We start from the raw sequence: 25,993 nt of genomic DNA, 5'->3' as shown, positions 1-25,993 counted from the left end.
GGAAATAGAAGGAAGATGTATATATGCAAATGATGTTTGGAAAACTTGAATGTGTTGGGGGTGCTCAGGGCTCCAGCCCTGGGGTCGCGGGAGCAGAGTGGCCGGGAGTCCTCCGCACTGTGAAAGGTGCGCGCTGCCGGGGGACGTCCCGGGCCCGCAAGTGCCCGCGCCCTGCCGCTCGCACGTGCTCGGCTCGGGGCGCGGCCGGGGGCGTGGCCGAGGCGAAGAGGGGCGTGACCAGGGGCGTGGCCTAGGTGTGGGGGCGGGGTCGGGCGGGTCGGGGCCTATGCGTGGAGGGGCGTGGTCGGGGCGGGGCCACGGGGGGGAGAGCGTTGTCGGGGCGTGGCCACGGTCACGTGACGCGCGGCGCGGCTCTTAAGCGCGCGGCAGCCGCTCTCCCCCGAGCTGGTGCTTGGCCAGAGCCCCAGAGCCCAGGCGTGCAGCCGAGACGACAGTAGCCGCGCGAAGGTCGCCCCGCGCCACCGCCCGCCAGCCCCGCGCCTCCGAGCCGTGCCTCCGTCCTTGCGTCCGTCCGAGCCCCGCCGCAGCACCCCCCCGGCCACCGAGCGCCATGAACCAGATCGAGCCCGGCGTGCAGTACAACTATGTCTACGACGAGGACGAGTACATGATCCAGGAGGAGGAATGGGACCGCGACCTGCTCCTGGACCCCGCCTGGGAGAAGCAGCAGAGGAAGGTCAGCAGGGTGTCCCGGTCCCCCGTGCCGCCCGCCGTCCGTGTGGACGAGCGACAGGGCTCCCGATGGAGGCGGCGTGTGGTCCCGTGTCCCCGCAGCCCCGGGTCCCCGGTAGAGAGGGGAGCACGTCCTGGGACAGGCAGGACACTGGGCGTCGTGTGTGCGCACGAGTGTTAAGTAACGAGCCACAGAACGAAAGATGTTCAGGAAACGGCAGTGCGATGTGAGTGTGTTGTGTTTCTAGTACTGACCTGCACCGGACCTTAGTCTCTCGTTTGCCCCTGGCCCCTTGAATCTGTGACCTTGGCCACAGACTTGGACTCTCCTGGCCCCCTCGTGTCCATTTCCCCCCATGCTATCTTTTCCTAAATGAGAGAGGCCCAGTGAATATCACCTGCATTCCCATTTTCACAGGGCAGCGCCAGAGAGTCATGGAAAGTCCTTTAGTAAATGCTTTGAGCTCCTTAGACAGGGATGCTATCCGAACACCAGATATTCATCCATAAAGCAATAATTATTCCACACTCTATTTATGGCTCATTGAGGTAAGCACCCAGGGGTGGAGGAGTCAGCCAGCCTTTAAAAGCTCCCTCCCCATCCTGGTTGGCGCTGTCTGGGGCCCAGTGGAACATTCCACCATTGCCAGGTTTCTTCTTGATCCTCTTGGCTCAAACACAGAGGGAATGCTCACCAGGAGGCTAAATCCCACCTCCTCGTCGATTGCGGCAGAGCCTGGCTGGGTCAGGCATGACCCCAAAGACCTGCTAACCCAACCTGATCATGGCAGCGTCATGGCAAAAGCCACCCTGTGCTTTTGCTACCTGTTTTTCTGCCTGTGCGACAAGGGAGATTTCTCTTCGAAGGGCATGCTGTTAAGTGGACAACCTGTGTTGACCGTAACTGTGCTTAGGAATCTCTGTGTAGCTGCCACTGTGGGCAGTGGTGTGATACTATATGGTAAGTGATGGGAGGAAACACGCACGCATCCCACACTTCTCTCCAGCAAACAGTGTGAGCTGGAAGGAGAGAGGTCTCATATCTGGATAACTGTCAAGTAACCAAGCACTATTTTTATATCAGGATTTTTCTTTTCTTGTCGATCCCTCTCTCTTAAAATACTATTTACTATTATTATTTTAAAGCTCTAATGTAGCCACCTTTCGGACTCTACCTTAGTTTCTTAAGGCTTCTAGCATCCTTACCTTTCTTGGCAACACGAGAATGGAAGCAATAAAGAGGTTAGTCTATAAAGAAAAACTAAATTTCAAACCTTCTACAGTTTTTAAATATTGTGCGGGAAACTCATGGCCCGAAGATTATTAACGTGTCATCTGGACAAAGCTGGTGCACCAGCAGCAGCAAGTAGTTAAGAAGTGACTTTAATTTTTAGCAGTGTTTTTTTAGAAGATTTGCCCCACAATTTTGATGATAGCATTTCAATCATTGATTAAACACACACACACACACACACACACACACACACACACACAAGTGCCAGGTCTTTGTTTCAAAAATTACTTTTTTCCTTATGAGGAACAGTAAAATAGCTAAGGAATTAGACAGATCGTTGCCCATCATTTTTGAAAGTAATTGTCTAATCACAATGGTTTCTGTTGATCTTTAAAACGTACAGTATAATAGCGGGATTGTGCTAATGTCAGTTTCCAGAGTCCACATAGACATAAATCTTCTGCCATATTTAATATTTTAACGGATTTGCAATATTTTTGATAAATGGCATTGTAAGTTTTGGGGATTTGGGATTCCTATGTGACTAGATTATTATGATTGTATGGCACTTGAAGTAAAGCATATTAACCCAACGTACTTCCTGATCCCAGTTCAAAATAATGCTACGAAGTGAGAATTCTTTTTAGTTTTTCTTTAGATAGTTTGAGTGTTGTAGATGGAGGACAGGGAGCCCACAAATACATTAGGAAAAAGATCTAAACAGATCTAGATTTCTCTGTTTCTACTTTTGGTATAGAACCTGCTCAAGTCAGTGAAATAATACTAATCTGTGAGCTCAGTGCAGCCAGAGCAATGGTCTCTATTTATGTCCGGTGAGACAAACTGTTGGAACAGGACAAGGGTAAAATGCCATTGTTTCTATTGTGGGCTCCCTTCTCCACACTTGCCATTTTCAGTGATATGCTGGGTATGAGATCTGTCAACACATGCTGGAAGCACATGGTGACGTTTGTAGCGTTATAATGGATGTGATGCCTAATTATAGCCACAGTTCAGAGAGTCACATGGCCATGGTGACCCTTGTTCTCTCATGTGGAATGCCTTGCTGCAGAAGGATTTAGTAAAAGCGTAGTGCTTTTTCTAAAAAGGGGTAATCCAGAAGACATTAGATTTAGCGTAAGTGTGAATAGGCTTTTCAGTGTGCCCACTTCATCTTTCAAGGGTGTGTTTAGTTAATAGGGCTAGGAATATTTATATTTTCTAGAAAGAATAGTGTACCGTACTTCATACAACTCATGGGTAAAAGTGAAACTCCTGCATTGTTATAGATCCAATATTTAAAATAGTTGCAGCGTTATAGATCCAATATTTCAAATAGTCATACTATGCCAAAAAGACTGAAATAATGAGGCTTACTCCGGGAGTTACAGAGAATGTTTTACCATGTAGGACACAGTCTGGGGCTATCGATTTCCAAGTAACTAGGACTCCCTTCAGTGGACTATTGAAACATCTAGAGCTTCGGGGTCTAGAATCAAGCTTCTCCTGGAACCAGCAACACATTCAGCCTTTACCTCAACTGCAGCCTAATTGCAAGGTGACTCTCAGAACAGCAATGCTGACTATGTGTGCTATCTACGCAAGCACAGCATGCTCCAAAGCCACGCTGGGAGGCTAGAACAGGCCTTTTAAGGAAATGAAATACGCGTTCCATATGTGAAGGGCCCTTACATTTTTAATCTGTATATGGCAAGATGATCAATAAACTTTTCTAAGAGTTTTTAACAGTCCCTAAAGAAATTAAAGTTCTTCTGTACTCCTGGCAGTTTAGGTGGCCCTGTTCACCTTGGAGCACCTCCTGCCAGTTCACCATGCAGGCTCACATGTTGCCATGTAGGATCAGGCACAGGGAAGGATGTGTGTGCCCAGCAGCTGCCAGCAGGGTCAGGATTAAACAGAGAGCCCGGGAGCCTGCGTGCTGCCCTGCTAGTGCTCTGCAGGGAGCAGCTGCTGACTGAAGGCACCAGGTGAAGGCTCCTCCTGCCTCATGAAACATAATCCTGCATGAATTTTTCCCTGTAGAAAAGGCACTGATTGTTTCAGCAAAGTGAACAGTTAACAAACAAAAAAGAAAAATGTAAAAATTTCTCAGATTCATGAGACACAGATGAATCCCAGCTCTGCCTGGTACCCTCTATTTGACCGCAGGTGAGTCACTAAACTTTCGAGTCTCAATTCATTCATTTATAAAATAAGATGAATTCCTGTCTTTCTTACCGCACAGGGTTTCATCTGGATCAGGTGGTGAAAGTGACTTATGTGGAAGGGGCTTCAATGTTCCAATATTATTATTATTCTTGTACTGCAGATATTTGTTCATTTTATTGGGTGGTCTAATAGCAGTCAGCACTATGCTTGGATTGTGAGAGATAATGAGGCAAAAGATTTGGTCCTTGTTGACTTTGATATATATTTTTTATTGTGATGAAATATACGTAACATAAAATGTACCGTTTTAACCATTTTGGAGTGTACGATTTAGTGGCATTACAGGCATTCACTTTATTGTTCAACCTCCATCCGTCTCCAGAACTTTTCCATCTTCCCAAACTGAGACTGTGTCCCCATGAAACACTAGCTTCCCGTGTCCCCTCCCCTGATGTACTTTTAAAGGTAGGATTGACACACTGGGACACGTAGAACATGAGAAATGGTGTCCTATTGCGTGCCAGGTGCTTGGATAAGGAATAAACATTATAGGAGGTCAAATAAGGGAAATCATTGTGGGAGGTTAATATGGAGGAAAGAGCTTATAAGACAGTAGAACTTGAGTTGGGTCTTTATTTAAGTAATAACTAAATATTGGCTGAGTAGAGAGGAGGAAGAGGAATTGTTAGCAGGGTAAATCCAAGTGGACAGGAGCCTGAAGCTTGGGGACCTAGGCAGAAGCCCATTATGGGACTCTAGTGGCGAGGATTAGAATGAGGGGCCAACAGAAGCAGTGGCGAGAAAGCCATCAATTCGAGAGTGACCAGGAGGGATTATAAAAAGTATTAAATAGCCACATGTTGTTCCACCATGGGCCGTTGTATAAATCTAATTAAGTAGATGTGATCCTCTCCCTTGGAGCTCCTGGACTTAAAACTCAAGACGGTGGTATTGACAGGTAACAAACTAATGAGACTGTTTCTGGATGGGAAGCTAAACATTTACAGGATGTGTCATTTTCAGGGCAGGGAAATGAGCACCATGTCTGTGGGGCCATTGCTCGGAGGGAGGGCTGGAGTGCCTGATGGCCTGTGATGGCCAGAGAAAGTTCTAGATGGGGCAGGAGTGCAAAGGACGAGGTAAAGGCAGACTATCCTGTGAGTCCTCAGAAACCTCAGTCCCTGGAGGGGCTGTTTACAATGTGCTGCGGAGAATCATGGTGCAGGAGTTATAAGGTGGAAAAATCATGCCTGGTCTTGGCATCCTGTCTTGGGCACTGTGATGTGTCCTGGGGTCTGTCCCACCCCGGCAGCCTAATTCACCAAGTAAAAGACTGGAGCCGGAAATAAGATTTTCCATGCACATGGGAGGCGGAATAGGACTCTGCTGGGAGACTTAATTGATGCCGCCTCAGGAAACTGTCAGAAGGGCCTGCAGTCGGGTGCTGCAGCTGGAGACACCTACAGGAAGGGCGCAGCTCCAGGGGGTGGGGGCCGCGCTGCGCCCGGGCGCCCGTGCAGAACACGCCGAGGACAGCCCCCCTGCACTGCCGTCTCCCTGGGAACGGTGCTGTGATCCTTCCAGAGAGAACAGAAAGCAGAGATGGGGGGGAAAGCTTGCTAACTACGATGTTGGACAGGTTTCAAAAGAAGGAAAATATTAAGTGCAAGAATTTGGCCTTTCTAAAGAAGTCCGCGGAAAATGCTCTGTACAGACATATCTGTGCACCTGCTCTCCGCCCCCTCCCCCACCCCAGTCTGGGGGATTGGAAACTAGAAGGTGTTTTACCTGCACCTTATGGAGGAGCAAAATGTTAGTGGAGCATAAGCATGACCTTTCGTTCCCTCCTGCATTTGGCAAATATTTATGATGGCCTTGCCTGGGGCCCCAAGAAAGAACCGGGTTGACACCACCCCGCTGGCCCTTAAGGAGCTCACAGCCTAGTCCAAGAGACAAAAGGTCAGAGAGGCACAGAGGAGGGGCACCCCCTTCAGCCAGGATGGTAAAGGGAAGCAAAGAGGATCCCAGAGCACCCCCCTGTTGGGTTCCCTGTCACTGAGAATGGAAACCTCCCTCCCAGGCGCCCAAGCCAGAAACCTGGGGTTACCCCAGGGGCCTCCCTCTGTCCCACACCACAGCCAATCAGTTACCCACCCCCAGGGAATCCCTGGGACCCTGCCCCTTCCTCTCCTTGTGTGTGTACTTGGAGGTGTCAGGCTTTCTGTAACCCCTGCCTGCTGCAGGTGGCGGCCTCCTGCTTGGTCACCTGCCATGGGTCATGCTTGTCTTCAGGCTTTTCTTCAAGAATGATCTTCATAAGACAGCCTGGCCATGGTATTTTCCTGCTTACAGTGTCTCTGTGGTCTCCATTGCCTTCTGGAGAGAGTTCAGACCTCTTCTAGGGGGTGTGAGGCCGGCCTGAGCCTGCCCCTGGCCACCAGTCCACTCCCCTGCACATTCTTTAACATCCCACCCTGGCAGGTGCCCCTGTCTGCACCTGACTTGCTTCTCTACCTGCACATAGGCCCTGCCTGCACCACTCACCCGGGGGGTTCTGCATTCTGCACTGCTCCTTGGCAAGGTCTGCCTTCTAGAATGCGGGTCGCTTGTGCTCTGCGTGTCTCCCCTATAAGGAGCCACTCTTCACTGGGCACATACCAAGTCTGCACTCACGTGCTGAATGAAGAAATTAGAAATCATATTTCTGAAAAAAAATTGGTGCAATTGATTTTTTAATTAAAAAATTTTAACGTTATTAAATTTTTTTTACCATCTTTATAACTCCTTGAGCTGTATATGTATTAACTCCAACTCCTCCTTGTTATTCAAATGTTTCCTCAAAGTATTTTCTCATGTCTCTAAAACGATAAAGTTCCCTGATTTGATTCTTGTTTTAAGACTCAGCTTTCGGGCCGGCCCGTGGCTCACTCGGGAGAGTGCGGTGCTGATAACACCAAGGCCCCGGGTTCGGATCCCATATATGGATGGCCGGTTCGCTCACTGGCTGAGTGTGGTGCTGACTACACCAAGTCAAGGGTTAAGATCCCCTTACCGGTCATCTTTATAAAAAAAAAAAAAAAAAAAAATAGGACTCAGCTTTCATGGATAAGCTGCTCATTTTTTTTTTAAATTGGAATTTAGAGCTTTTGGAATTAAAAAAAAATCATACATACAGATTTATTTATATTATATTAAAATGTGTCACCGTATTGATGAAAAAAAGTCTGGTAGCCTTAAGTTGATTTGAAGTGATTGTTTTTGCTGGATTAAAAACCTTCACCCACTTAATAAGGAAAATTCCAAATTCATTTATGATTTGGATAAGTATAAAATTAAATTTGTGGTTTTGTGTAGAAAACATGGGAAAAAATTGTTTTTGAAGACGTGGTATGCTTCCCAAGAGTGGAAATGGAAAATGGAGAATTTGTCCAGGTGATTCTGAAGACCGTGTGTCATCCTGGCGAGGAATTGGCCTGTGCAGTATTGACACATGCCGAGTCCCAGTCCGAGAAGTTAGCATGACTTTGATCTGCCTTGTTTTATTTATTTATTTTGCTAGGGGGTAAACCCTTGTATTATGATTTTGAGATATTTTATATGTACAAGAATTGGAAGATAATATTAATTTTTCCACAAACTTTTTGGAGTGCCCTTATATTAGGTGGAATAATATGAAATTCTCAATGCTGACCATGAAAAATTGTAATTTTCTGCAGTCCAACCCAAGAAAACCTCTTTACCTTGATCGTCTCACTGTATTTGAGGTCCTTGCCCAATACCACAAAATAGCCAGGCTGGAAAACTACATTCTAATCATTTCTAGACTTCTCTCTCAAGCCTTTGGCATTCATTTGGGGAAATAAAGGGGTTGTTGGGTTTTGTTGAAATTAAAAATGTGAGATTTCGATTGAAGGCTTGATATCCAATGGAATTATTAAGGAGAAAGGTCAAGGTGAGAGATTTGGGCATAGGGGCTATCCTCATCTAGGTGATGCTTGCTCTGAGGTGGGGTGGGTGTCGTGGAAGTTGAGGTGGGCTAAAAAAAGAGGACTCTTAGAGGAAGCGGTGACATTGACTGAATGTGGAAGCCTCGCTTCTGTGGGTGGAAATGTGCATGAAATAGACAACTTGGACCCACTTAACTGTCCAGTGGTTTGAGTTTCTTTCTGGAGAAATCTCACCTTGGTATTCCACTGGAACTTTGCCCATCAGCTTGAATCTGACATTTGAGTAGGTTTACTTGCTGGGACAGAAACCCAGGGCTTTGGCACTGTGGAATGGGATATCTTTTAGCTCATGAGACAAGTTATACTTTCAAAGGAAGCAAAAAGTGATAAGACATTATTTAGGATGATATGCTGACGTCTGTGACATAAAACCCTTCTGCACTTGGAATGGCCAATGCTAGGCTTTATTGAGGATGACTTTATTGAAAATTTGTGAGGATTACTGAAAAAAAAATAGGATTTGTTTCATCTTAACATGCAAATGTAGACTTTAATTCCAAGATAGATTCTTTTTCTATTTTATCATATATAAAATTAAGGAAATGAAATGAATTATTGTCCTCATTTAGGTATTTTATTTTAGGTTTTAAAAACTATTATAGGTATTTTGGGTGTTAGAGAATATCAGTCATGAAAATGCTAAAAGTCACATACAGAGAGTCAGCTTAGAGATTAGCCATAGAGAGTAACATTTTTCTATTTTGAAACAAATATATTTTTGAGGGAAGTTAGGAGTCCAGGGGAGGGTCAGGTTGGGCTGTGGTGTGGGAGAGAGATGTTAGTTGGAAAAATGCAAACCATGCATTTTACATTTTACAGACTGCCGTGTTTCTATTCTCTTATTGCAATTTTATGAAATATGGGATGGCTGATTATTTTGTTGCATACTTTGGTATTTTATGTTAGATTCTGGGGCAGAAGGATGTTATAATTTTTTTCAGTATAACCCCAAAACCAAAAAATATTTTAATCAGGCTGTAAAAGTGATACTTTAATATATGGATTTTTGCCTGTGGATTAAAAAAAAAAAAAACGGGGGAGGATTTTGGTATTTCATTCCTAGCTTCCCAAACTATTCGCTATGTAAAGCAGGCAAGCAACTATTATTGAGAATTTCCAGGTACTGTTTTAACCATATATATTATTTGATTCTGTCTTCACAACAACCTTGAGAGATGAGTTATTATTATCCTTATTTTTTAGCTAGGGAAGTTAAGCAACTTTCCTATGGTGGTTGAGGGTGGGGAAGTGGTAGCTGGAAAATGCACACAGAATTTTATCTCAATTATGAAGACAAGGCTGGCCGGTTAGCTCAGCTGGTTGGAGCGTGGTGTTGTAACACAAAGGTCGAGGGTTCAGATCCCCTTCCTTACCAGCCAGCCGCAAAAAATAAATAAATTTTAAATAAGCATTCTGAAGACAGTTCTGTCTCATAATAGGAATTTTTTTAAAAACGGAAATGCTAATTATTTTATTGCGTAATTTTGGTCTATAATTAGTAGCACTGGGTTTCAGATCCAGGCGACTTAATTCTAAAGGCCACGCTTTTAACCACTAAACTTTTTCAGTTTTTGTTGCTTTCTGCTCAGATCTGTAACCAACAACCCAGAGCAGACACCTGGATTCCGTATTCCTAATTTTTCACTTCTCAAACACCTCCTGCCTTTGTGGAAGGCTGTGTGCTTGTGTATTTTTAATTTCTACACGGGTACAAGTGGGAACATCTGATGAGAGGGAGAAACGGAATTCCGAGGCATGGTACACGTTGTCACTCAAAGGTTTTTCCAAGTGGAGCCCTAGCAGTTGCTTGGACCACAGCAAAAGCCAAGTCAACCTCTCAGAGTTTCAGAGGACATGCCACGAGGGGCACGACTTTGGAATTAACTGCTGGCATGTCTGACTCAGTTCCAAAAGAAGCCAGAGTTCAGGATGTCTCAGTATCTGAGCCAACTAACTCCCTTTGGGAGCTGGAAAATGAGACTTTCCAAAGCAAGAGTGTGTATTTGGGTCTTCCTCCTGCAGGCTCCATGTCTTTGTGTGTGGGGACGTGCTCTGAGATCAGAGCTCCACAGAGACTGAACCCAACACACTGGGAAATGACAACACCAACAACTCCCTTTTTACATTAAAAAAAAAAAAATAGCAAAAAATTATGGGCTGGCCTGTTAGCTCAGTTGGTTAGAGCACAGCCTTATAACCCCAACGTCAAGGGTTTGGATCCCCATACTGGCCAGCTGCAAAGAAAAAAAAAAAAATCACACTCTTCTCTTCTTTATTTAACTTCTTATTATGGAAAGTTCCAAACACATAGATGCAGAGAGAATATAAGGAATCCCTCTGAACCCAGCTGGCCGAGGAAAAGCCAAGTGTAACAAATAGCGGGTGTCCAATATGAAAAAGGAAAGAAGTTTTTATGGTTAACAAGAAACTGACACAAAGCAAAACTGCCCAGTAGGCTGATGAGGACTTGCTGCTTTCCCATTTTGGAGCTTCCGCCTCATCCCAAGGCCCCAGTTTCCTGCCCTGCCCCCCACCTTGGCCTCCCCTTGCCCACCTGTACACCCCTCCACACACCCCAAATTCTCATAAGGATTTCTCATGCTCTTAACATCATAATGGTCTGTCCCTAAAAACTAAAGATTCCCAAGACCTGCCGTTCCAGGGACCACTGATACATTAAAGGTGACCCTTCTGAGACACTAACCCTATTGTCTGATTCTGGTGAATTTCAGGCCCAACAGGGGAAGAAGGAATCGTGCTGAGAAAGCGTTTGGGCAGATGCAAGGCCTTTACCATCCTGCAAATGCAGGTGATGAACCACAGCATGTGCTCATGGGGAATGCCAGGGCCCACAGGACACAGGCTGCGAGGAGGGATGTCCCTCCCCCTGCCGCACGCTGATCCTACGTGCTGACCCCCCCTTCTGTAGGTTTGTTGCTCTAGCCCCCTCGCAGCTCCCCTGACTGTCGCTGTTGCTGCTTTGAGTGGTGATCTTAAGTTGGGACAGGAGGTGGCATGGTTTCTGAGGGTGATCAGTTCCATACCGTGCATCAGCGTTTGCTTCTCCACCCCCGGAGTACAGCTGGAGGAAGATGCGGAACAGACACTGGAAAGGTTCTTCAGGAAAGGTTATTTTTAGGGGCTGTCCTGCCAAGCCTGCTTCCAGGGATTTTATTGAGACCCAGAGCAGGCCCTCACCCTCTGAGATGTGTGAATTGCCAAGGTGGCCCCAGAAAAGTGATCTGCAGGAAGGTGCAGGCACAAGGCCTTTCTGGGCCACCTCTTTCCATGTGGGATTCATTTCAACCCTGAACAATGAGAGATTGTGTGAGGAGCATCACAGCAGCCCTGTGACCTTGGGCAAGTCACTCTGTCTCTCAGGACCTCTGTTCATTCCATCAGGACCTGGGGGTGGAGGGTGGAATAATTTTAGAGGTGGGGTGGCCTGACCTGCAGGTTTGCCCAGGGCAACCCCAGTTCGTGGCTGTGCCCTGGAGGGATTATAAATAGCGCCTCCTTTGACTCTCTGATGAGGCCCAGGTTAGACTAGAAACTACGGTAACCCTGTTCCGAGGAGATACCCAGGGCCACCTCATGGAAGGATAAACTAATACTGGGACCCAAGTAGTTTATACATAGGACAGTAATGTCTTTTCTCAAAGCACTGGCCTGTCTCTGTTTAAAAATGCAAGTATCGGTGCATCCCGGTTATACTTTTGGGATTTTATATGCTATGTATATGGTTTTATAAATATATAGACTTACACTTCAGACAACTTGATATTAATATGTGCTAGGCATTAAGGATACTTATTTTGCACATCTGGAAGACTAAGAGTTAAACGGTTATTTAAATATCTGAACCAGTGACCAAAGTCAGGTCTCTAGATTTGTTCTTCTGACAGTTTAAGTCGTTTCTCCGAATGGTAAGGATTTATTTTTATGTCCAGACATTTGAAAATCTGGGAGTGAAATAGTGATAAATATATTTACTGTGCGATACAGTCACGTTTCACATAACATTTGCCCTTATTTCTGTAATGAGACACAGGTGGGGCTGTCACCGTGAGAGTCCTTTAAGGACTTGCGAGGGAAGCAGAAAAAATCATGTCAGAAATATCTGGTGTGTGACAGTGAGTTCTATTGCTGTAACTGGTTTATGGGTAACTAGATATTAAGGACTCCAAAGGATTCCTTTTCTGTGGTTCTAGAACTTGGACAGTGTGTACCTTCTCCACTAGGATTTTAAAACCTGATATTAAAATAGGGATTTTAATGTGAAACTTTAAAAAATCTTGAAGTAGCACTTCATTAAGCAATTAGCTTCAGAAATCTAGGGTTGCTGGATTATACCCAATTTAAGTAGTCTGCCCACCTCCCAGTTAGGGGTATGGAAATGAATGAAATAAAGCTAACTAGCATGACTCCAGATAACCAGGGAAGGGGAAATCAAATCGTTTTTGAATCTAGGCTAACAAATTGTATATGCTTTCCCGAATTGCTTTTTCAAGAGATATTTTTAAATGACTGCATAAGGAATACATGTTCATTGTAGAATATATAGGTAGGAAATTTTAAAATGTCACAACCCCTAGAACACCAGTTAGCCTAGCATTTTGCCATAATGCCTACTAGATCACTTTATGTTATAGTACAGAAGCATGCACTATATGTATTGATGTATTTACACTATAATATATAATTGTCTGAAATGGCTCAGGATGCAAAGACTTTATCATATATTTTCATGAACACTTTCTAGTCGGCCTGAGCCTTAGGGAAGAATTCTTGATAGAGGAAATTCCAGCCTGGTTCCCTCCGGTGTAGATTCAGCAGGAACTTTGGAAATATCTAGCTTTCTTGTTTTTACCCATATGTTAGCCGGTCTTTTCCCCATATGTAGAGGAAAGCTGTAGATGTACCTGCCTGTGGGCTTTCCTTACTTAGAATTCTGCTCTGTTCCGGGACACCAGTGCAGAGATTATGATATATTGCAGAAAGCTCTTTCATTCTAAATGCACACTTTCATCCCTCTGTGTAGGCAGCCATTTATTTGGGTCCCTGAAAATAGTAACAGTGTGGTGAACTTGAATTAAAGAATATTTATTTTGTTGTCTGTGGAGTACAAGCTGCTTCCCCAGTTGCCAGAGGGGCTGGGCGGGAGTGGGGTGAGGGTGGGGGTGGGGCATCAGTGTGCTTTTCTTTAAGCTTGGGTTCACCCTCCAACAGAGAATAGTGGAAGTGCAAAAAGTGTTGCTATTGCCTAAAACTGAGCAACAGTTGAGCATGCCTTACCATGGAGACACATTTTGCATGTAATTACCTAGGCTCTAAAGGAACAAGTTATTTTGACAAGCACAGCTCAGGATCAATCATATGTAAGTCTGGTTGTTGGGAGCCTTAATAGGGCTGCTTACCAGAAAGTCCCCGAAGGAATCCTCCACATAGTCTGTGCCAGCTTGGGGCAGGGTTGGGGGAAGGTGAGGGGGAGGGTAGGGGTGAGCCCACAGAACACCCAGCGGGTGGCGGGTGGCTAAGCCAGGCTCCCAGCTCTGAGAATCTCTAAGCTTAGATGGCCAGACACCAGTAACTTTCGTGTGGTTCTTAAGCTTACTGCTTTTTTTTTTTTTTTTTTTTTTTACCTTTTAAAGCAAAAATGACTTAGACTTGATATTTGATTTGTTTTAACATATGCTTCTGGCCCTAAAATAGTTTGGGAAGAATCTTCATATTTCTAGTCTTAGCTCCTTTGGATTTAGCAGTTAAAATGGGTGCTGGTGGAGGGGGGGGGATCGTTCATGAAGATCATTTGTCAACCCTCCTTTAGAAGAGAGAATGCTATATCTTCTTTTTTTTATAATTAAAATTTTGTTTCAAGAATTTTAAAACACCGCTTGGAGTTGAAGGAGAGCTTGCACGGATTGCAAACTAGCGCCAGGAATCCAGAGCTCATAGACGTTTCGTGTCCTTACTCTGTTGCTGAACTCTCACTCTGAGGATTAGAGAGAGGTAATGAGTAATTGCAGCTGAAAAGCAAGAATTAGGAGAATGAGTACTAAGGACTACTGTAAGTGGTAATAAAATGTTTGTAGGAAATATTCTTGAGCAGGGAGGAAGTCAACAGATGGAAATACTTCAGTTTCTAGATAAATATAAGATCTTGAAGAAGGAGAGAAAAATGCTAAATAATTCAACCCAGATCCGGTATTATTTATGGTGATCAGTATAAGAGGGGACATGGGGACACATATTGGGTTTTAAATGGAGTGTCTGACATAGACAAGGAATGCAACGAGCCTCTACTGCAGACAGCTGTCAGTTTCACTGTCATTGCAGATCAGCAAATCGTAGACTTCAGTTAGCTCTGTGTATCATTCTTGTGTTTCAATTACTATTTGTCTTCATCGATATCCATAAAAGTTAGATCAGAATAGTGAATGTTTCAGCTTATTGGAATGTTGGCCTCTTTCTAGAAGAAAGACAAACTTATGTATTAAGAGACACATTTCAAATAAAAGTAATATCATGACTCCCATGCAAATATAAAGATGAATATGTTTTAAGGGTGTTATTTAACTCATTAATGAGAAAACCGGTGAGACGTCACAACCAGTCTGGAAGAGCATCTGAAAAACAGACACATTTGTACATCAGGAATATCCAAGTGGAGGTAAACTTCCTTCTTTGAAAGGAGAAGGGTCTTCTCTGCAGGACTGAATTCACTTGCACGTAGACAGATTTAGTTTGCCTTGCCCTCGGTTGTCTATGACCTCAGAGCTATAGAAGTGTATGGAAGGGGTGCTATGACCGTGCACAGATTTCCCATGGAGCACAGATTTTTCCCAATATAAAGCAGCCTTGTTAGCCATTTCTCCTTTCTGAATTCCATAGCTTTAAATTGTCCCATCCTTTCTGGAAGGTAGGGAGGAGATTCCACATATCAGAGAGCTCACTCCTCAAACCACAATTAGTCTGAGCTAGATTTGGCTGTTGAAAAACCTGAAAGGCATTTTTCCCTCTGTTACACAGTCTCAGAGCTCAGGACCTTTCTTTTCGTATTCTGAACAGCCCATGGACTAAATGGAAGTCAGTTTTGTGAGCCTGGCAGCTGAAGCCTGGAATTCACAGTTCAGAATTTCTGATTAAAACCAGACCTGGATAAGACTATCTTTTCAAGTGCTGGGAGAACCATCTTTAACCTCCCCAGTTAAAGTGTCATCCATTAGCCTGGTTCTATTTTTAGATACCCTCAGCCATGAGGTTGCCTGCTATTTTTGCAAGCAACTTTCTTTTTTTTCTCTCTCTTTCTTTCTGCAAGATGACAGAGTCTTTCTTAACATTTAAGGATCCTATAGTTAAGCTTGACAGGATAATAGTTTTTACCAACCTGGAACTTGAGAGCAGATATATACTTTTTAAGCCTCTTGGTCTTTTTTATTTTTCTGATTCAGAAAACTCTGATTGCTGTCCTTTCTGATCTGTCCCAGAAAGTCTGACAAATAAGATCTTAGTCAACAAATAATTATTAAATGCCACTGGCCAGAACACAAAACAAAGATCCCTGCTTCTCTGTGTGACACTTTTACCAACATTTCTTAGAAAGTTCAAATAGTGGTGGTGATGGTACCTTGGAAGACTCTGGAGTTGTTTATGGGCTTTCCGATCCCTTAATTTGAGATCATTAAGTTTACTAACGCATCAGATAGAAAGATCTTGAATCCTGCTTGCAGGCAGAGTTTGTTGGAGGTGAATCAACAGAAAAAAAAGGCCGTCTCTCTTTTTTTCTCTGACCTTGTCTTTAGGTACTTGCATTTGTCTTTATCTGTATACTTGGAACTCAAGTTAAAAACAGCTTGTTGGTACTGTTGAGGTTCTGATTTATTTATGACTGAGATCATTGCCACTTAAACTTTGAAGTTTTGAAGATTGAACGGGTCCTGGTTCTGTGTGTGTATGCAGGTGCACGTACTGGGTGCTTGGGTTCCCTGGGGATGTGGAGGCAAGTAAGGCAGGGTCAGAAGCTGCTGTGTTCATTTTTGGGTCTTTGATTCATTATATGTAGGTGTGCAGGCATATCAAAGCCGGGGAAGCCAGTGTGGGTCTGTCTTTTGCAGTGGCTCTTTGTATCTGGTGTATTACAAACCAGGTCCTGATTTCAAATGTAGCCCATTATTTTAATTGTCCTTTAGGAATACACTTTTTAAAAAATTGCCTAGGCAAAATATTTTTACCCCCACTGGCAACAACTGTTGTTCTGAACTCTTTCTACACAGGGGAAGTTAGATATGCTAATGATACTCTGTTCTCTGAATGGTGGTGTGAATACTTGTGATAAATCTGGAAAAGATGAAGACTTGGCAGCATTCTGGATTCTTGGATCACAGACCCTCTTGTATCCCCTTTCTGTCTGTACAGCAACGTTCTGTGAGTTGTGCTAAGCAACAGCATGTTTATCCGTAGTTATTGGAGGCAGAGTATCTCCTATGCTCGAGTAGGCTTAAATCGTGACTGTAGGCTTTTATTTTTCTGAGCGATCTTGCCCCAGCTGAGCAAGATTCTGGAATGACTTAATTCTCTTTCAGTTTAAATCCCAAAGCACCTCAAGTTTCTTTGAACTGCCATCACGGATCGCTGTTCTTTTGTGTTTCTATGGCATTTGCAAAATATTTTCTGGTCTCTTATAATCCATCATACTTCACAGCAATCTAGTTGAATTAGGTTAATAGTGCATTCCTTAGAGGTAGAAATAAACCGTGGAGCATTAAGCTGACTTGCCCACACTGGACACCAAGCGGGTCACAAAGCCAGACTTCAGATTTAAGGGCTGCCCTTTCTCAGGAATTGCTAAACCGAGTTGTCGCATGCCATGTTATCTAATGGGATCTTAGAGACTAAGTTTTGTGGGTGGAAGAAAAAGGACTGCCCACTGCATAGTTAGGTGCCTGGTTATGTAAGTTATGAGACCCTCAGGGCCCCAAGTGGACTTCCAAGACATCCGGTGATTGTCACATATGCAAGATCCTTACTTCTTGCTTTGATTACATTTTGAAAAGGTTGCATGAAGAGTGGAAAGGTATACCTGGGCACTTGGTAGCCTTAAGGGTTTGGAATGTTTTCAAAGTCAGATGATTATTCAGTCTTCATTAGGATAAAAGTTTAGTCACCTCTGTGAATGGCTTTTGGGTCTGGAGAACTTCCTTGATGTCAGTGTAGACACCAGCAGAAACACTGTCTCAATGTTTTCCAGATGGTTGCGTGTCTGAATATTTAAATGTAAGGTCACGCTGCTGGCATCTGCTGTGATTCTGGAGTGGCCCACTGGTTGGGACGTCATAGGATTTGTGAGGATCACCCAGTACAGCTCCTTGTGGGATGTGTGTGCCTTTGGGGCCTTTGTGGTGACCAGTCGGGTCCGCTTTTGCCAGACACGTGGATTGCAGGAATTTCCACCGTCTCAGAGAGAGTTGGGCCACCTACTCTCCATGAGGGCAGAGTCTCTTAATGCTAAAGCTGGAATCACATTTACTGCAGGGAAACAGTGCCAACCTTCCTCTCCCACCTTAACTGAAAAATTTAAAACATTTTCAGCTTTCTAGAGTCCCCTTTCCCAATATTTGGAAAGAACCGGGAAAGCAATTAAAAGCAATCTTGGCAAATTGGGAATTTGTGAAGTGGAAAAGATGACACTATTAAAATGGTCGTTGTGAATAGAAAAATAAATGGGGCATTTTTAGATGATCAGCTTAACAGAGTTGTGGTTTTCAGTGGTTGTATGTGAGAGAGTGTTTGGAACACCCTGACACTGTTGGCCAGCCTACTCTCTTGATAACCTCCTGAACTATTCATAAAGCTGATCTTGACAATGACTATTTCTTTTTTATGGCTGGGGAAGCATCAGGACATTGAAGGACAAATAATTGCCTGGTGTCAGAGTCAGAAATAGAATCTGAGTTCTGAGCCATGACTGCGGGCTGGCGCACCCCACCCCCACCCCATCCCTGCCTTGGGGACCGCTGCTGCTGCTGCTTTACCAGGGGGCTCAGTTGTCCCACCCCACGACAAGTGTCAGGGAGGCTCGGAATCGACAGTGGGCTTCTTGACATCTTGACTCCCTGAGGGAAGTAAAAATGCTATGCCACCTCAAAATCCTAGAACACTCTGACAGTGCCCCATCCCGTTTTTGACCTGACAGTGCTGTCATGTAACTGGTGGGTTTAGAAGTTCAAGGTTATCAGGTCTGCCTCCCTCGACCTTCAAGCTGCGAGTCTGCCTGACTATCCCAGACCCCCCAGTTCATTTCATTCAGAAAAGCCCCAGGTCTGTGATGAGTTTCCATTTCAGAAAATGGGACCTGAAATGAGTATTTTATGTAGGAAATGGGACCTGAAATGAGCATTTTATGTAGTTATTATTCAAGAAGAAGCTGGGTCAAGAAGCATAATTTACAGATGTGCTGCCACAATGTTTGTTTGGAGAAAATGGAATGGTAAAGATTGAACAGATAATCTTACAAGAGCCAGCCCAGGCTTAGAAACTTACTGATAAGAGAATTGATAATTAACTGAAAGATGAAATGGACTCGTATCCAGAGAACCACATCAGATTCGTGATTGATTTTTTTTGTCCTCATACGTGTACCCAGGTAATAATCTCTTCCAGGTGGAATTTGGTAAGTGTGTGGTCAGAGGAATAAGTAATCCCAGATTTAACTCATTTTTTAAAAAACCTTCTCTACCGGGCCGAGCCCGTGGCGCACTCGGGAGAGTGTGGTGCTGGGAGTGCGGCGACGCTCCCGCCGTGGGTTTGGATCCTATATAGGACTGGCCGGTGCACTCACTGGCTGAGTGCCGGTCACGAAAAAGACAAAAAAAAACCCTTCTCTACCTTTCTTCTATGGAATAGTCTACAATGTAGGTTGTTATGGCTATAGGCTTAATTCACTTAAAGAGAAACCAAATAGGAACGCATAGCAGTCAAGTAACACAAATTTAGCTCAACAATTCAATAAGAACCTAAGTATTTTTTTTTTTTGCCATTAAACACATTGTGCCGATTGTCCTGCTGTGCAATTCCACTTTGCAAAAGGCAGTAGCCTTGTGTTCCAGTGGACTAGGGACTTTGCCAGTAAGTCCTTCATGAAAGATGGAATGTCCTCTCCTGCCACCGAATGGGACTAAACATTGTTGCTAACAGGTGTTCCTGGGAAGTTCCTCAGACTGATACTCTTCTCTCGGCCTCTAGATCATGTTCAGAAATATAACAGAGGCAGAGATGGCTGAGGGTTTAAGTATCACTCAGTTTTACTGCATGCAAGCCAGCTTCTGCAAGTCACCCGAACACGGCCCTGAGCTCCAGGCTCTGTACTTCTGCTCCATGTGCGTGAAGTTCCCATCTGTATCCAGGCAAGGCCTGTGCAGGCCGTGGAGACCAGTCTGTGCCTAGGAGTGTCTATCCTGACAGTGACTCACGGGTTGTGATTCCTTATGTTAAGGAGGGAGATTCTAGTATTTGCTCCGGTTGTCTAAGGAATAGACATACTGAGACAGTGTCTCCCACTGCATGTCTGTATTTTCTCTCTGTGACTTGAACACTCTTTCCTTTAGCTTTGTATTAGCGTCTTTGGAGGACTAGAAGGACTACAAACATCTGTCTTTCCTTTCTGGGGATAGGTGGTTTTGTGGTTTCCCATCTTGGTCCCCAGAATCATTTTTTATGTGCCCATTTTCGAGATGCTGAAAGCATTTGTATTTATCACTAGGTACAGAGGCAGAATAAACCATTCTCCAGGAGAGGAAGGTTTGAGTGGGAAGCAAGAAAGGAGATCAGAGAATCTCACATGTGCCTGGGCAGCTTCTGGGCTGAGCTGTGGGTTGGGGAGACACCAACCTCTTTCCTCAGTGGTCTCTGTACGGTTCATAGAGCACTAATTCCATCAAGAAAGGACGTCTGGCTTGGTAAGCTGGTTTAAACCAAGGACCCTGCCTCCAAAATCACTTGGATCTACCTTCATTCCCATTTGAGTTCTCCAAGGTTCAGTTCCCATGGACCTTAAAGAGGCACGTTGCTGTTCAAACACCAAAGAAGTCCACAAAGAAGTCTTAAGGTATAATGTGTGGCGTTTTGTTGTTGCTATGGTTTTAATCTCCTCCATGGTTAGCAGGCTCTTCACAGAAATGGGAAACATATAAAAACAGTTTCCCTAGGCCATGGTAATTAAAACAGTAAATAGGAAACAAATTAAACATTCTAATAAAGCTTAAAATTCCTTTTCAGATGTACTGGCCTCTTTGCAAACTATTATCACAGAGCAGCTGGAGTCCTTTTTCTGTGCTTAAGTTGGTTGGTTGCCACCTTTGTTGGTTCTTAGGAATACTCATTAAAGACAGGGATACTTCATTAGGATTAACTCAACTAAATAAATTCACCTTTTAGATTAAATTTGTTCTTTGGATTTGTGCAACTGAATAATTACCTATGGTAAATTACCTTCATTGTATGTATACCCATAAAAAGGTAGTATCAAACAGATTTTTCAGTATTGCATAGTGGGGGTCAGGAAGCTTGCACCAATTTCATGAGCAGCTTTGGGGTTGTTTCAAGTGTTCCTGATACTTTTATTATAAAGAGACTTACTAAGATAACATGGTATGGTAATTTACACCAGCAATTTTTGCTCATATTCAAGTAGGATCTAAATAAAAACAATTCTACAAATGTTTGTATCATTGTATTATCTGTCAATTACTTTTTTTTTTTGTCACAACCTGCTATTCTCATGTGCCTTTTCCAAAAGATCAGGTATAGAATTAGTTTCAATATTGTCAGTTTAAAAAAAAACAAACCAAACAAAATGCTTTGAAGTAGTTTTGCTTGCTGAAAAGGAGGCCTGAGGGGTTTTTTTGTTTTGTTTTGTTCTGTTTTGTTTTACTGTGAGAATTTAATTATGTGGAAACATCCTAAATGTTCATCCATAGGGAACTAGTTATGTAATGTATGGTATATAAGCTACCATGGAATACTATGCAGGCATGAAAAGGAATGATCTGTACTGATGTAGAATGATCTCTAGGTTATATTTTCTAAGTGGGTTAAAAAAAGCAAGGTAAAGAAACATGTGTATACTAGGATTTGAATTAAATGGACCAAATAACAACCAAAAAAAGTGTGTCTGTGTGTTTCTATATGCAGAAACACATTAGTTAATGCAGGTATCATTAAAGGGATTGACAAGAGACTGATCCACCCCATTCCCTCTGGGGCAGGGCCCTGGGTCGCTGGGGTATAAGGGTGAGAGGAAGGCTTTTCACTTTATACCTTTTTAAATTTTGAACCAAGGAAATATATTATCTATTCAAGACGTAAACATATAAAATTAATATTTAAATAAATAAATAATGGATTCTTACAATAATCTTACCTTCCCCAAAACAAAACTTAGTTGTTTTGAATAGTGTTATCCAATAGAACTTTCTTTGATGATTCTGCACCATCCAATACAGTAGCCACAAGCCACAGGTGGCTTCCAAACACTTGAAAGGTGGCTTGTGCAACCGAGGAGCTAAATGTTTAATTTCAATTTTCATTCATTTAAATTGAAATAGCCACTTGTGGCTAGGGGCCACCACATCGACTGGGTATGGATTTCTTCTGTTTACACCTGACTGATGTTTAGATGTGCTTTAGGAGAAATAATTATCAGTTTAGGCTCTCTGGGTAAAATTTATTTCTGTAAATCCAAGAAAATGCCTACCTTTTCTTTTTGCCCTTGAATTTAATACCATCCCCATATTTCTTGAAATGAGTGATTCTTAGTCCGATTTGAAAATCCTCTTTATTACCCAGGAAGATCATTTTTATGAACACTTGGAAGCAGTCTGTTTTTGATAGGTCGATTTTCTTATCTTAAGCTCAAGCCCTATTGGTGTGTCCCCTGCTCTTCTCCCGTCTGCCCCCAGTTTAACGTGCCAGGCACTTCATTCTTGAGCCTCGCAGCTGTTGTGAGACGAGGGGACAGTTTGCATTCTTAGCCAGCAGCTGCCAGGAGCATTTCTAATCTGGTTTTGGCAGGAAATAGTGCACAAGTGGAAGCCAAGTTAAAAGAAGCTTGAAAAATAAACAGAATGACTTTGGATACGACTTAATCTATAGTCCGTTTTCTGCTGAAGATTGCCCTAGTGACGTTGTAATGTGGCTGGACTGTAAGCTGCTCCCAGGTTGTATCTAGTCGTCTTCGAAGTCCAGGATTCAGCCCAGCACCTGGAATATGCTAGTAGGAGGTTATTGTTGTTGTTATTTTTTACATAATTGACTACACTGCAAATTTGTTTAATTGATTTCATTACTAGTTTAAAACCCTGTTCATCCAAGATAAACTGGTTGTAGATAATTTAATTAGTAGCTATGGATCCCTCCTCTCTTCTCCTCTCTACTACACAATATCACCCACCCTCTACTCTAGAACATTCTTTAAATGTTATTTATTCACCCGTTCTGCAGGCAAGCTTATTACTGTTGTATGCACAGAATAAGCACATCCTAATTTAGTCCATCTTTCCTACAAAGTAAGAGGTTTTCAGAAGGCAAAGCCATAGGTGTAAACATGCTGACTTCTTTTAACCGAAGGCAAACATTTCACAGGTTGGAATATCACATAAGTGAGTTCTTGTCTCTAAAGAGGAAATTTTACTAAAATCTTACCTTTGGGTTTCCAGTTGTTCTTCCCATGCAATTCTGCTTCCTCTGGAACGCCTGACCAGCCCAGGCCTCTTAGACTCCCCAGAATGTGTAAGGTGCTGTCCACGAGGAGGGGCTCTGACCACTGATGGGCCTGTGCTAAGCATTGTTTGGTTTTCGTGGCAGACCTTCACTGCCTGGTGCAATTCCCACCTGAGGAAAGCTGGCACCCAGATTGAGAACATCGAGGAAGACTTCAGGAATGGCCTTAAGCTCATGCTGCTTTTGGAAGTCATCTCAGGTTGGTGTTACACAGCCCAATCCTATACTTTTATGTATAATCAGTAAATGAGCATCTATGTGAAAATGACTGCTTGAAAGTACCCTTTGAACTTGGCCAAGCAAGAACATGCTATTATTGGCAAAGAAAATCTTTCCAAAGAGGGGGGAGGGAGGCTAGTGAGAGGCTGGTGAATGGACACAAAATAATAGCTGGACAGGAAAAATAAGTCCTATTGGTTACAGCCAACTCAGGAATCTATAATTACCAATGATTTCCTGCATGTTACCAAATGACCAGAAGAGAGGAGATCTGATATGCACAGCACAAAGAAATGATTAAGTTTGCAATGATGAATGTGCTAATTACCCTAAATAGATCCTCACTCATTGTATACATGTATTGAAATATAACTCTGCACCCCAAAAATATGTACAATCAATAGGTGTCAATAAAAAAATTTGAAAAAAAGAAAATCTTTCCAAAGGCCAATCTGCCTGGAGTTATTTTTCTGTTCTAAAAAAGGAGTGAATTCTGTTTGAAAATTGACATATTAAAATAATTCCACCCACCTTGAAATGAAATAAGAGAAGAGAAAATGACAATTATATGAATACTCATTTATATGAATAGTCATGCTAGGGTATATTTCAGAAATCAACCTGTATCCAAAAGTCCAGTGATGGCATACCTCTGAACACCTGAAATGCCAGTGGGGCTGTGATGCACTCTGAATTTCAGCTGACTGAGTTAGACTCTGGACTAGAGGATGGATTACCCTTGGAGAAGTGTGACTGGGAAGGATGGTGGCAGGTCTGCCCTAATCCATAGATCTTCATAATCAGGTGTCAAAGGTGAGCCCTGGAAGCCACCTCTGAGATTTGAACCAGGTGCTCCTAGCTTCCTCTAACAGCTAACCAGCAACCCCAGACACCCTGGCAACACTCACCAGCTTCTCTCTTTCCTCATTTGCAAATTGCCTCATGGGCCAAACTAGACTCTCCCAGCAGATATGGCCTGGATAGGATGGCTCTCCCCTGGCCCATCCAAATCTTGAGAGTTGTTTTGGTTAGAGTTCCCTCTATACTGTGATTTAGAGAAACCAGGGACATGTCAGAAAATAGTCAAGGAATCATTTCCATTTACGACAGCACAGACTCTGAATTTTGGCATCTTGATTCTACATCAAGGGGTTACTGTCTCTTATGACTGCACTGTTGTCTTTTCATCCAACAGGGGAAAGGCTGCCCAAACCTGACCGAGGAAAAATGCGGTTCCACAAAATTGCTAATGTCAACAAAGCCTTGGATTACATAGCCAGCAAGGGGGTGAAACTGGTGTCCATCGGGGCTGAAGGTGAGAGGTGTGATGGGGTGGCCCTATCTGCCACACTGACCCCCAGCAGGGGTGTGGCCTGTGAATGCAACCCTTCTCTTCCTCCCTTCCACCATTTACTGTCCCTGCCTGGTGTCAGGCTCTCTGCTGAGCATGGGTATACTGAGGTGAGAACAAATGGTGTCAGGAGTGGGACACCAGGCTCCAGGGTTGTTTGTAAAGAATACAGTCAGATATAATGCTGTCTTCTTCAAACCCACAGCAGGAACTTGAAAGAACTTATACATCCCAGTGCCTCTTAATAAGAACTAATCAATAGGAAGGTAGTGGCCTCTACATGGTCTGTGGGATACTGGGAATCTGGTGAGTTCGATAGAAGCAGGGATTACCTGCATCTCCTTATGCACCTGCTACCTGCCAACTGGGGAGTGCCATAAGAAGGACTGGGGTGAAGATGGGTCTGTGTTCTCTGTATTTAAAAACCTAGCTCATATAGTCTTAAAACTTTGGGAACTCCTGGATAGTTTTCAGTGATAATGCATATGCAAGATTTGAGCTTATTATTAACTCAGAATTCATTTTAAACTGGAAACATTTGGTTATGAATACCGTATTTATAACCAGACACACTGTGATGCTTATAAAAACATAAACTGGTCTTTCCATATGTACGAGTATGTTTTCCATTAGCTCTGAAGTCAGAACTTGTAGGAGAAAAGTTATGTACTGATTATGTTATCTTGACATAAATTTGCTGTTGTTTTTCTTACCTACAGAAATTGTTGATGGCAATGTGAAAATGACCCTGGGTATGATCTGGACCATTATCCTCCGCTTTGCTATTCAGGATATTTCAGTTGAAGGTAAAAGACATGGTGAAAAGTCTAATCGTATAATTTATAAATTGAGTTTCTGAATTAAAATTTGAATAGGATATTGTAACAGTGAAGAGTCACATGATTGGATGAAAGTCATGTTAGTTGGGTTTTTATATGTTTTATATTTGCATGGGAAATGACCCTAGCAACACTGTTTCATTCATGACAATGGAATCATTTGGGAAAAGATGAGCACATGTTCAGAACAGAAGCCACTTTTTAAAATGAGCATTTATTGCGTGTCTTTACTGCTTATTATAATAACAAATTCACAACTATGGCAGAGTTCTTTAGGCTTACAAATGAAACCCTTTTTCTTTCAAGTGCCAAAAAAAATCTATTTCAATCCAAGTTTGTTTGTTATCTCTTTTCCACCCTTCCTTCTTCTTTCTTTTTCTTTTTTTTCTTTTAATAAAATCTCTAATGTCACTGCATCTTTCAACCTAACAACCGTTTTGTCATTGTATTAGAATCTTGATCCTGGGCACTGCCACTGAAGATAAAAATCTTTAGTCTTCTACACCCACTGCATTCCCAAATATTTTGATAAATTTAGCACTGTTGAAGAGTGTCAACTTGACATTCTTAAAATTAGAACTTTGTCTTTTTAGTCCTCCAATCATGAAATGTATAACTGCAGAATGTGTTTAAGGGCAGTCTGAATTGTCCAAGTTGGCAGCCACCCTGACTTTGTAACCTAACAGTTAACCAAGTACCTGGGTGG

The 25,993-nt window shown here is 43.2% G+C and overlaps 1 protein-coding gene across 1 annotated transcript in view; it reads left to right on the top strand.

Moving 5' to 3' along the window:
• The first annotated feature begins 391 nt into the window (after positions 1-391).
• Positions 392-25,993, top strand: part of ACTN2 (actinin alpha 2) — a 64,141-nt gene continuing 38,539 nt past the window's right edge. Inside the window, exons 1-4 of the mRNA XM_063082707.1 lie at positions 392-697; positions 22,963-23,077; positions 24,293-24,412; positions 25,168-25,254. Of these exons, the coding sequence (XP_062938777.1) occupies positions 572-697; positions 22,963-23,077; positions 24,293-24,412; positions 25,168-25,254 (448 nt within the window). The 5' untranslated portion in view covers positions 392-571. The remainder of the gene's footprint in view (positions 698-22,962; positions 23,078-24,292; positions 24,413-25,167; positions 25,255-25,993) is intronic.

The sequence above is a fragment of the Cynocephalus volans genome, chromosome 18 (assembly GCF_027409185.1).
Source record: "Cynocephalus volans isolate mCynVol1 chromosome 18, mCynVol1.pri, whole genome shotgun sequence".
Taxonomy (NCBI): domain Eukaryota; kingdom Metazoa; phylum Chordata; class Mammalia; order Dermoptera; family Cynocephalidae; genus Cynocephalus; species Cynocephalus volans.
Note: the sequence above shows the minus strand (reverse complement) of the source record. Positions and strands in the feature narration are given on the sequence as shown.